Raw genomic sequence first — 12078 nt, forward strand, 5'->3', positions numbered from 1 at the left:
TAGGCCAGTTTCGGCTGGTAATTAACCTCTTAGAATAACTGAATTATAAGAAAACCATATCCTAATGCCTCTGAACCATGCTTGTTGCTGGTCATTTTCATTGTTCCTCACCTGGTGGAAAAAACAAGCCTGGGCAAGCATACAGCACGGCAACTGCCCCACAGGATCCGTCACTCAGAGCAAGAAGCTGGCATTTCCAGCAGGCACTTTGTGCCGATGCTCTGCCTCCCAGCCACACGACACACATCATGCCCTACACAACAGCGGGTGATGAAGTCTTGGGGAGAATTCACTCCAACATTCCCACCTCTTTTCTTCAATTACTCAGTACTTTTGCAAGCTGCGTTTCCCAAAAGTGAGTGGTGCCAGGCAACATAAGGGAAGTACTAGTGGCACTGTAGCGAGATAAAAAAAAGCCTTTTTGTGAGCATGCCTGAAGTACCTGCATTTTAGGAAAGGCAACAAGGGCCCCCACAGTGTAGAGGACTGAAATTGAGCAGACACTTCTCAGAGATCTCTCCTGCGGGCACACTCACCCTGTCTTCGGGCTCTGTTAGCTGTGGCCGAGTGCTGCTGCGAGGCCGAGCGTGAGGCCTAAAAGATTTATTTCTGCTTGCGGCCGCTCCGGAGGCAAGCCGCCAGGTTTCTGCAGAGCGGCAGCTCCGGAACGACTTTGCGACACCTCCGAGGAGCACGGAGGGCAGCACTGCTAGCGCTGGCATGGCAGGCGGCCAGGTCCGCGGGCACTGCTGGCCTCGTCGCCCCTCTGGCATTCCCACAGATAGTATTTCTTCGCCTTATGTAAGCTCCAGGGGAGAGCTTCACAGAAGGAAACCATCGCTCTGCTCCCCCACGTCGAGGGTCGGGTGTTGAGACGGGAAACCAGTGAGACACCCTAAATGCTTACAGGAGTCTCTATGGCCATTGCAATAGAAAGAGAGGAACTCACAAACGAAGCTTAGCTTGAAATACGAAGACGTACTGAACATCTTCTTGCAAAATTGTGTAGCTACTTGTGGGCGCCGAGTCAGGCCCCGTGGTACTTCTGCTGTGATGCCAGCAGTTATTCTTTAATTCTGTATGCAACACATGTAATACTTCAACGATTATTAAAACAGTTTTAACACCTATGTAACACTGCAGGAATTTTATTGAGCTTCTGGGGAGAACTCACAACTTTGCTGAAATGCAAGCTATGAAAAATAACAAGCCGCAACTACCCAAAAAGCAATAACCATTGTGACTCTTTAAACAGCCAATTCAGAATATGCAAAATCCAAACCCACTCAAAAAAAAAAAAAAAAGAAAAAGATTGGGCTGCAGGCAGGTAAATAACTCTTCCAAAACTTTAAGTTAGATGTTCTTGACTCTAAACCATTTTCCACATCTCTTGTTGTAGGAAAAACAGTAGACAGCCTTCTTGCTTATATTATTCAGTGTTAGTTCAACATCAGGTGCTGGGAGAGTCCCCTTTCTTTGGTGTAGACAGGCACAACAAGTAGAAAAAGGAACCAGTGTCTCGAAGTCGCTGCAAATGGAGCTCCACGGGACAGCTGGATAACTGTTGGTTTTCCAATAATCGTAATAAAGCCCTGAAGTTCATCAGAAGAATACCAACACGGACAACGCTAGGTCCTCACCCTTTTTCTCCTCCTTGTTCTCCCCTGCTTTACAAATCCCTTCTTCACCTTTCTTTCACTTTCATTATGAGGACATTGAAAGAACTCCTCTTTTAAACTCTATTTCCTCTGGAGTAGATTAGCTTGACTATTTGCATCCCTGATTGTAGCAACTATCACTTGTTAAACTTCTTGTAAAAAGAGAACTAGGCATAAATGTCTGCACACAAGTCACAAAATGTTACTTATTCTTTTCTTGAAAAAATGTATTTTAATAGGCGTCTCGGTCAGTGACCTAAGAGATAACGGTCTGCAAAAGGCTGCGTGCTTGCGGATGGAAGGAAACAGAAAACATAACACCTTGGGGGTAGGAAGGCAAGAAATAAATGATGAGCTGGGTGTTTACTACAGGATCAGGAATGATGCAGGACAGTTACAGCACTTGCAACCTTGCAGGTGACAAAAGCAAGTAGAGAAACTGTTCTCCTACAAGTCCTCCTTAATACTGAAAATTATCCCCACAAATGAAGGAACACTATTCAAAAAACAGATAGGGCAGTGCTTTATAATAAAATATTGCCCTGGCATCTGAGACAGAATCAGAAGAAATGAAAGCTATCAGAAAGTACCAATATAGATTATAATCTGGCAAACAGACTGCACAGCAACACAATATTAAGCTTAATAACTCTTTTCATCGATCCTCATGTTGTAGTGAGCAAGAACTGAATGATGTCTGCTGTTACAAAGGAACAGGAGGGGGGCAAGAAGTAGGAACTTGCACTAATACGCTATTTCTGAAGTGTACTTGTACCATGATTTGGGACACCGCTCATTCAAAACAATAGGTAAAAAACATAGCCAGAAAAATAATTTTATCATTTTGTTTTTCTTGCTACCAGTAACACTGTGTGTGGTGACACTGATGAGATAATGCAGTGTTAACAGTGGTAGAGAAGAAGGGACAGACACCACACAGAGATGTGAGGAAGGACAGAAACATCAAGTGCTCAGGATGGAGAGAGACTGAGTTTGCATGGACTGCCCCCCTACTAACCAGACCATTGGGTGGAAGAAGCCAATGACCTAGAGATGGGACAGGATAAACTAGAATATCAATTACCCCAACACAAAACTGAGTCTGCAGTGATGGGTTAAAAAGATTACATTGTGAATTTGTTACAGATGCTAGTATATAAATAACTGCAGAACTTCCTGAAAGTGTGTTTTTTTCAACTGTCTAAGACTCAAACGGGTCTTCCAGCTACAAGCCAGGCAGATCCTTGGGCTCTTGGGCTGCCCACCACTGGGTGACCAGGCTCCTGAATGCAAGGATCTATTTCCTCCCCATTAGAGGTACTGCTACGTAGAGGACACACAACAAAATCTTGAAACAACGCACTGAGCTCTTCACAGCTGCTAGAAGTTCTCTAAGTTCTGCTTTGGCCTTAGTGCTCTGACTACTGCCATTTAACTCCCATTTTGTTGGGCCAAGTAGAATCCTTGCTTGGGCCCCTTTTCTTCATTCCATAAAGTGCCGTTCTAACTTTGCTTCACCAGAGTCAAAACAACCAACCAACCACAGATGGACCTTTGCTTTCTTCACTGCGCCAAATGGAAATGAAGTTGGAGGTCCTCCAGCAAGTGAGAGTGAGCCTCAAGTGTGACTGCAGAATGATGATGAATGACTTACAAGTTCTCTTCTGCTGGAATTAGGAAGACCATTAAGTGACAGCTCACTGTTTCAAAGTAAGGAAACCCTGAACATGTAGAATGGCTTCACAACAGTTCAAGGCACAGAACTGGACTGAACCACGCCAACAGGCACAGATAGGTACAAAACCTCAATCTATACCACATTCTCCTACCTAAGCAGAGTCAGGTTACAAGTAAGGGGCATTATTTTCCTACTTACTCTGTGGTAGGAAAGCTTGTTTCCCCCGCATAGTTCTGAAGTTTACCAACATAAGCAAAGGTTTTTTGTTGTTGCTGTTTGTTTTACCCCAAACCCGTTTTAAAAATACACAAAGCTTTGCTTTTACAACTCTCAAGTTCAAATAGAGTTTCAGTAATTCAGGGAAAAAAATATTTACATGTTTCAATTCATGGGCTCTAGCCATACAATGTTCTCTTTGCATGTTGTCCTTCAGTCCATTCACATACATACCAGCAGATCATAGCCATGCCTACTTGGTGCAGAAATGATCGATGAAAAATCTAAAGATTATATCCAATCCACAGTAAAGATCATCTCGTTATTGTACAAGTAATTAGCTGCTTCATCTAATAAGTGATTCCTCAACGTACAGGGATGCCTCAGACCAACTATTTTGCTCACCACTGCTGAGGTTTCCCCGATAACCCTCTACACCTGCCCAGCTGCCTACAGCCGCTGCATCTTCCCTTCTCTCCCAACCACTCGGTCTCACCACTTTTGTGTTAGCCGTGGGATTTGTGCTGGAATGGCTCAGTTCTGCATTGCACTGTATTTCATCACCACCTGAGCAACCACTGCTGAACGAGCAGGGCTATGCAGGTACATTCCCACTGCTTGGAAAGCATGCTAGTGCCATTACGGGGAGATAAATAATATTCCCTGATGCTCTGGAGCGTAAGTATTAAGATTCCGTTCTCATTTGCACAAAAGCTAACACCTAGACACCTCATATCAAATGTATCTTCAAACGCTGGCTTAAAATTTATCCTCCACCCCCAAAGAAGGGAAACAAACCCCCCAAGAATCAACATGGTAAGCACTTAGCGAGGGACTGCTCTGTTTTTTGTTTTTTTTTTTGAAGTATGTGGAGTGTTTTGTGATTTGTATTCTGATACACGGTACTTAAACACAAACATTATAAATAACTTTGAAATGGTTAGTCACTGTAACTAAGGCAACAAGTCTCCCACTCAATTTCCAGAAATAGGAATAGAGGTAAGAACAAAATAAAAAGTTGGCAGGAGCAAGAAAACAAACGATCAAATATTAGTTTGACCCCGGGAAGGCCCAGCTGACCAGAGAAAAATAAATAAAAGGTATACAGCAGCTGAGAAACAAAGTACCTGCCAGAAGATGAAGTGGAGGATATCAAGTGTATAGTGCCGAAGGTATTTAATTTCAGTCATCTTGTTCCACAACCCCTCTCAGTGAATGGAAACGAGGATCGAAATTTGGGAATCTAGCAATCTACGTGAGACAACAGATTGCTGGTTCACAGTGTCAACACATACTGGCTTCCAAGAGGAAGCATCAGCTTTTACACAAGTGCCAAGAAAAGTTGCTTCTTCACAGGCAAGTGGACATTTGCCTCATTTTCTCCCCTGGTATTTGCCTCCAAGAAGCGGCCAAACCTTGGATGCAATCCACATGAATAGCCCTTTATGCCCTCACAGGAGGCCACGGAGTTAACAGGATCTGCCACAAGGATTGGACTGCAGAATCAAGGCTTGCTTTGTCTCTCCACAACCTTTTTCTTTTTTTTTTTAAGTTTGTTTTCCTCCTTTAGAAGAACTGCTTGTTCGCAAGTCAGAAGCTCCGCGGTTATCACCAAGGAATCTGATCCCCCACACGAACAGACCGTGGATGCAGGCCCTCTCAGCGCAGCCTAACAGGAGAGCTAGTAATTACTTTGTACAGCAAGATAATCCGGGTTCGGGTTACTCCAAGTTCTCCAGCAAGTAAAGAACTGTGTCTTTTCAGTGCACGTGCGCTCTTAACCTGGGAAGGTGAGAATTACCCACATGCCTTACGCCTGGCTGTACGGCACCCTCCTGGTGTGGTTATCTCGCACACAGCTCAGAGATCAGAGGCAAGTTTTAGGAAGAATTTACGAGGACGTGTTGAGAAGAGCAGAGTGGTTCTCACCTTCAGCGAGATCCCCAAAAGGAATCATTCAAAGAACGCTCTGACCTAAGACTTGCACAGAAAAATGGAAACAGCTCTCTCATTAATCTACGTCCAGACAGCATTTATAGAGTGACTCCATTCCCACCGCATCCCTCCCTCCCTGACCAGCAGCACCCCCTTTTCATCGCCGCAGGAGACCATCCCTCCTCTCGGCGTAACAAGGAACTGCTTGGGTCATTTATCCTTGGCAGGAGCTCCAAGGGAACGAAGCCTGACGCTGGCACCAATGAAAATAGCAACCACGGAGGCATTCAGAGTGTTCGCTACGACACTGCAAACGTTTGTTTGACTGCCAGTTGAATAAGGTCCATCCGAGCTAAGAGAAAGATACAAACAGGCAATAAAGAAGTCAGTATGCGCACTGCTCAAGGACTTTCAAGATAAGTGGTCACTCTAATATCCTCTTGCAGTGGTTGTTCATACTCCGGTCCTTTCCACTCGCATCTGACTTACGGGAATAAATGCATCCCTTCAAGCACAGTCTAGTAGCTGTATAGAAAAATCCCACAGAAATTCCTTTCAAAAGCCCATTATCACCAGCCCTGCGATTCCTTCCTATCACATTCTTACAATCCAGGAATACAGGAAATGCATAATTAAAGCTATGATGTACTGAAAGACAAAAATAAATAAATAAAGCTTTACAAACTATGCTGCACCCAAAGAACTTTTCCTCAAATAGATACATGGGTGCAAAATTAAAGACAAAATCCGGCCAGTTTTGGTCAGGGCTTCATGTATTTCAGCCAAACTATACTGACATGTAGCTTATGCTAGCCTAAAAGTCAACTGGTAAGCACATATGCAGGTACGACTTTTAACAGAAAAGCTTCAAAACCCTCAGTTGTTAGGCAATCAACATTTCACCTATCTGTTAAAAAAAAATGGACTGTCACGCCTTATTGAGTAACTTATTGAGATATTAACTTCAGACTCTTTAAAGCAAAAATTTGCCTGCTTGGGGAAACCTTTACTATACCTACAAACTATGACTGAATGACCAAAGCCAGAAGACTTTGCCTTTTAGAGCTGAGAAGGCTTCTGTACAGGAGATCAAGGCACGCCATTAACAAAGACCCAAAAGCAAGTTGCTTCTCCTTCTTTTTACCGCCTCTCTAAGAGGTCTGATCAAACATCAGCGAACCTTGACCTCAAACATCGCTTTCAAGGCAGTTTGTTGCAGGAAAGTACCACGGATTTTCAGGACGGAGCTGAAACTTCCTTTCCCTCCTTGCCTACCTCCCCCTCACTTGGTGTTGTAGCAGTTAAAGCAGCTTCTCCTCTAGAAGAACCTGGTACACAAGCAGCAACCTATGAAGACAGTACAAAGGCAAACAAACTGAAGAGGAAATACCTTGATCATAAGGTACACTTACTGCATTTTCCATCCCTACCTTGAATGGTTTAACCTGAAATAAGAGAATTTGCAGGTTTACTTCATCTGTTTTCAAACACGCCTGACATTGCACAGCAAACCGAGAACCATGAGAACAATCTGGAGCTTCCAACTTTTGTAACGACTGCAGTTTCTATCCCAGAGTCAAACAGTTTGCTATTACAGGCACAAACTTTGCTCTGCGCAGTTCAGTTTAGCTCTGCATGCAATTTTTGCAACTACAGCTTGTAGTTTTTTCAATACCTAAAATCATCTGAAAGCAAACAATCCCTTCTGAAAGAATACACCCCCAAATTATTTCAGAGGTTAGCAAAATATTACTGCCTTGCAGGATGGCAAAGCAGCAAAGCTCAGGCAGTAGCACAAATCTGTTGAGCATGTCCCTGCTGGCAGCTTGCTGAGCCCAAGGAAGGGCCTGCTCTTCTCAGCACATGGTAAACCTCCATTCTGAAAGTGAAATGTATCAAGTTGGCCTCCAGAGACAACCAAATATTTGAGTTTCACGAGGGCATGAAGCATCTGCAGGATCAAAGTTTTGTTTATCAGTGTGCTACGCCAATTAAGTCAGCTGCAGGTGAAACTGGGATTTCACCCTGTGAGCCTCAAAGCAGAATTTCTGACCTCATCATAAGCTCTCTCGCGCCGCTTTTACACCACTTTGCAATATTAAGTGTAGGGAAATATCAAGCTGCTTGCTTGCATGCCCTAGGTCTGCCTCTCCCCAGCACAATCCTGACACTTCAATTAGCAATACAGAGCCCTCCTAGATCAAAGGGCATCAACAGGTTGATGTTGATTTGGGGAAGGGAAAAAAAGCCTTGAGAATTACACAAAAGCAACGCTTAATGCAGCAGACCCTTTGTTGAAGATACCCATCTGCTACAGAAGGAAATTAGCAAGTCCCTCCTGTGCTTCCCGCAAGCACCTGGGCAGCCTTTGCACGGCCCGGTGAAACGCAGCCAACGCCGAAGCAAAGGCTCGCTGTCTGGGCGCCGAGCGCACGTGACTACTTCCTTTACTCCACTCAAACGTATCGGTGTGGAGCATCTGGTCCACGTAAACAAGAAGCGTGCCTCACCAAACACCGAAGATCAGCTCCTCTGCTTCCGTATCGTACCCAGGGCTGGTTTTCCTAACGAGCTGGGGGTGTTATGACCTTAGTGCAGCACCTGATCCTGAAGCCAAGACATCTTGCAGCACAGTGCACGAGAACACTGACCTGAAGGAGTTCTCCGTAATTAGCAAAGCAGGGAAACTTCGTGTTAATACGATTCCTAATGATTTTTGGTATCCTTAAGAAAGCAAGATTTCACAGTACTCGCAATTGAAGATCTCTATCCACAATGCAAAGATAAAGATTAGCAACAATACCAACAACCTGACAGCCCTTTCAAAACCCCTTGCAGGGGGGCACCGCAGTGTTCCTCCAGTATTCTTGCTGTTAACTCATGCCGTTTTTAACAGAATCTGGTCGGTAGTACCTGACCACAGCCACTCAACCAGCAGAAGTCTGGCTGCTGCTAAAATCACTCCCCCTGGAAATGCTTCTTCAAAGCCAGCACTCTCCTCCTCCTCCCCTTCTTATTTCCCTCAGCCCTTTCGGTGAAGGAATACTTCAGTTCCCAACGTATCAACGCACCCTTGGAGACCCACCAAGCCACTGAGAAGTCCACCTTGTGCTTCTGGATTAAAGCGCGCATTGTGGTGAAAGATGAAAGCCTCGCTCGCACGCGTGACAGTCAGGCCAGGATGTCAGAGTCACCCCAAAGCGGGATCCCTCCCAGAAGGCGAGTTCTGGGATCTGCAATTTTGCGCTGGCACGCTGATGGCGCGGGTTTTGCTAGTTATTTCCTAATGGTTATTCGCAGAAGCACTGCATTCCTCGGCGCGAGCAGGAGGGCTCGTTCCACAGGAGGGACGCACGAGTGCTGGTTCCTGCGGCCAGCCTTCCCCAGAGCAGCAGCACCAAACCCGGCGGAGCCACCCCGCTCGGGGACACTGCGTGCCCTTCGGGGACGAGGCGCCAGGACCAGAGGAACCCCGCAGCGGGCTGCCAGAGCCCACGGGGCCGGGCAGGGCCGGGCAGGGCCGGGCAGGGGGCTCTCGGGGGCTGTCCAGCAGCAGCCCCCGGGGAGGGCAGCACCAGGGGGCCACCGGGCGAGGCGATGCCCAGCGGTGCAGCGCCAGGTCGTCCCCCGCCGGTGGCTGTGCCCCCACCGCCCGGTTTCCCTCCGGTGTTTTTTTACGGATATTTTTTTGTAAGGGGGTGGGGACGGGCCGGCAGGGAAGCGGGGCCGCGGGGGGCGCCCCAGCCCGCTTTGTGCCCGACCCCAGGGGTACCGGGGGGGGGACCGGGAGGGGGCTGCCCGGCCCCGTCCGTGACCCGGCGGCGAACAAAGCCGGGTGTGTACCGGGGAGCGGCAGCACATGGCGGCGGCGGCAGGAGCAGCCATGCTGCCTCCCGCCTGTCACGCACACCGGGAGGGGAACCGGGAAAGGAGGGGAGGCGGCGGGCACCCACCTGCTCGCGGAGCTTGAGGAACACCATGGCGATGGCGACCCCGCCGCACCGATCGCCGCCCGCCGCCGCCGCCCGCAGCCGCCTCGGCTCCGCGCCCCGCCCCGCCCCGCGCGGCCCCGCCCCCTCCTCGCCCGCCCGCCGCCGCCGGGCTCCCGCCAGGAGCGGGGAGGGAGGGGGGAAGGAGGCCCCGCCCCCCCCCTCGCGGCAGCACTCGCCCGCCGGCTTCAAAGGAGCCCGCCCCCGGCCCGGCCGGCGCCACCAAGGGGGGCGCTGATTGGGCAGTAAGAGGCGGGGAGGAGTAAGGTTGGCGGTGATTGGACGGGAGGGAGAGGCGGGAGGGAGGGAGGTGAGGGGAGGGTGGGTAGGGGGCGTGAGGGGCGCAACCTCGCACCCACCATTTTGGGGGAAGGATGGGGCGGGTCGGGGCCGAGCCCTCCGGGTCATGGGGGCGCGTTACGCGACGGGGTCGCCCAGACCCGGAGGGAGGTGCGGGGTCGCGCGGTGTGCCCCTCACATCCCCACAAAGGTGCTGGCAACAGGCTCAGCACCTGTGGGCAGGGAGGGAAGGAAGCAACAGCACAGCTGTCAGAGTCTGTCACAGAGGCATTGGGGTGGAGAAGACCTCCAAGATCATCTGGTCCAACCGTCCCCTACCACCATCACCCACTAAACCATGTCCCCAAGCACCACGTCCAGCCTTTCCTCGAACACCCCCAGGGATGGCGACTCCACCACCTCCCTAGGCAACCCGCTCCAGTGCCTGGCTGCTCTTTCTGAGGAGAAATGTCTCCTCGTTTCCAACCTGAACCTCCCCTGGCACAGCTTGAGGCCGGTCCTGGGCGGCTCAGTGATTGGCACTGCCAAATGGCCAAAATGATGAGCTGCAGTGGCTAGGTACAAATAAGAAAACACAAAACCAATTCTGAAGGTTTATTCCACTATGTTTTAACTGTATGTATTTGCAGAGGACTGGTGAAGATGTCACCTGCTTAATTCTTGTGTTTTACTTTGAGAATTTACAGGCTTGCGGGTAGGCCTCTGCACATCAAACACAAAGAACATTGTCATAGACAGGACTGCATAAAACCGCTCGTGAAAAGAATGAAAAGCAGCACAAGGGGCACTGAAAGAAGTGCTGATCTTCCAGAAAATAACGCTGCAGCCAGCCAGCCCTGCCTGATAACTTGTGGTTTGGAAGGGTTGGTTTCTCCTGAAATGTGATTCTTCCTCTCCTTCCTCGCCCCCAAAGAAAAACAGACTGAAGAGACAGGGGTTTTTTGGAATTGCACATTGCTAAAGACAACACTGATGGGAATATTTGTGGTTTCTTGACTTTCCTGTAGTTTCAGAATTATAGAAGTGTTATATAGTGCTTCTGAGCACTCCACATGTAGTGAAATCTACTTGAAGACTTCAGTATTACCTTAAGAAGAAAGAAAGTTTAATAAAGCAGCAATGTGAATTCTGTGTGAACATGTGTGTGTGTATTTTTGCCCTCACCCATGCTCTTGCTGTTGATTCCAGTAGGAGTCTGGAACATGAACGTATTCTCTTGATGACTGGCAACATTGGAAGAACAGAAGGGTTTTCTGTAGGTGCTAGCAAAGACAGATCTTCTTTATCTTTGAGTATGAGGAGTAGCCTGATGGGGTGTGCTTGTTTATGTCATTTTAACTGGTTAAGATTGCAGTCCTACTTCACCAGGCAAAGGAAAAAACAAAACAAAACAAAACATCACACTTTCTAAATCAAATTTGTTGACATCTAGATATGTCTAGAAATGCTGATTAGCATACGTAAATGTTTAAGTTGATTCTAAATAGCCCTCTATTTTAGTACTTGGGCAATTTTTTGTTTGTTTTTGAATAAAAGCATACTGTGTACAACTATGAAACACGTAGATTTTGACACTATGTAAAATGGGATGACAAAGTGGTAAAGACACTGGTGGCTGTGGAAATTAGAGATAATTTTATCAGTATAGTCAATGAAGGAGAAAATGACATCAGAAAACATTGCCTTTGCCTGCCCCCACATTTGACTGTGCTACTTCTCAAAGAGAAAAGAATGTCTGGGAACTGATAAAAGTTCCACTTCCTCCTCTTCCTCCTGTGAAGCTTATCAGTTTGTGGACTTGTTCAGGAGAAAAAAAAAGAAAAAAAAAAGAAAAAAAAAAAAACCTACTTTCAGTTCACCTGGTAATTTCTACACATAGGCAAGTCATTGTGCATAAAAATGTGTTGCTTGTGATCGCCAGGACCTCCTGCAGCTTAGAGCCAAGGCCCTGTTTCAGCAGCGGGCGGTGCACCTTTATGTTGCCCGGGCTATAGCTGGGGAGCAGGCCTGCTGGCTTTATTGTATGTACTTAAACATGTCAGGAGCAAACTGAACTCTGACCCCAGATCATTGCTGCTTTCTGTGAGTAATAAGATAATACAGTATGAAAAAATGTAAGTGGTAAAACATGGAGGTTACAATACAGATCCTGGAGATACTCGCCTGTTTCAGGTCAAGCACAATGGCTATTGAGGTCGCTTATATACATAAAAGTGAATCACACACAAGTGGGGGTTTTCCGAGTGTGATTTTTCTGGTATCAGTCAGTTGCATGTGAACACTTTTTTTTCACAGGTCACAA

The 12078-nt window shown here is 47.4% G+C and overlaps 1 protein-coding gene across 3 annotated transcripts in view; it reads right to left on the reverse strand.

Moving 5' to 3' along the window:
• ANKRD28 (ankyrin repeat domain 28) overlaps positions 1–9568 on the reverse strand; it is a 117865-nt gene extending 108297 nt beyond the window's left edge. The window contains exon 1 of one of the 3 annotated variants that reach the window (XM_035317660.1): positions 9441–9568. In XM_035317660.1, coding sequence (XP_035173551.1) covers positions 9441–9467 — 27 coding nt within the window. In that variant the 5' untranslated portion in view covers positions 9468–9568. Of the gene's footprint in view, positions 1–6877; positions 6902–9440 lie in introns of those variants that run through there. The other 2 variants (XM_035317661.1, XM_035317663.1) reach the window with 2 other exon arrangements.
• Positions 9569–12078: the final 2510 nt, after the last annotated feature.

Source organism: Oxyura jamaicensis, chromosome 2 (assembly GCF_011077185.1).
Source record: "Oxyura jamaicensis isolate SHBP4307 breed ruddy duck chromosome 2, BPBGC_Ojam_1.0, whole genome shotgun sequence".
Taxonomy (NCBI): domain Eukaryota; kingdom Metazoa; phylum Chordata; class Aves; order Anseriformes; family Anatidae; genus Oxyura; species Oxyura jamaicensis.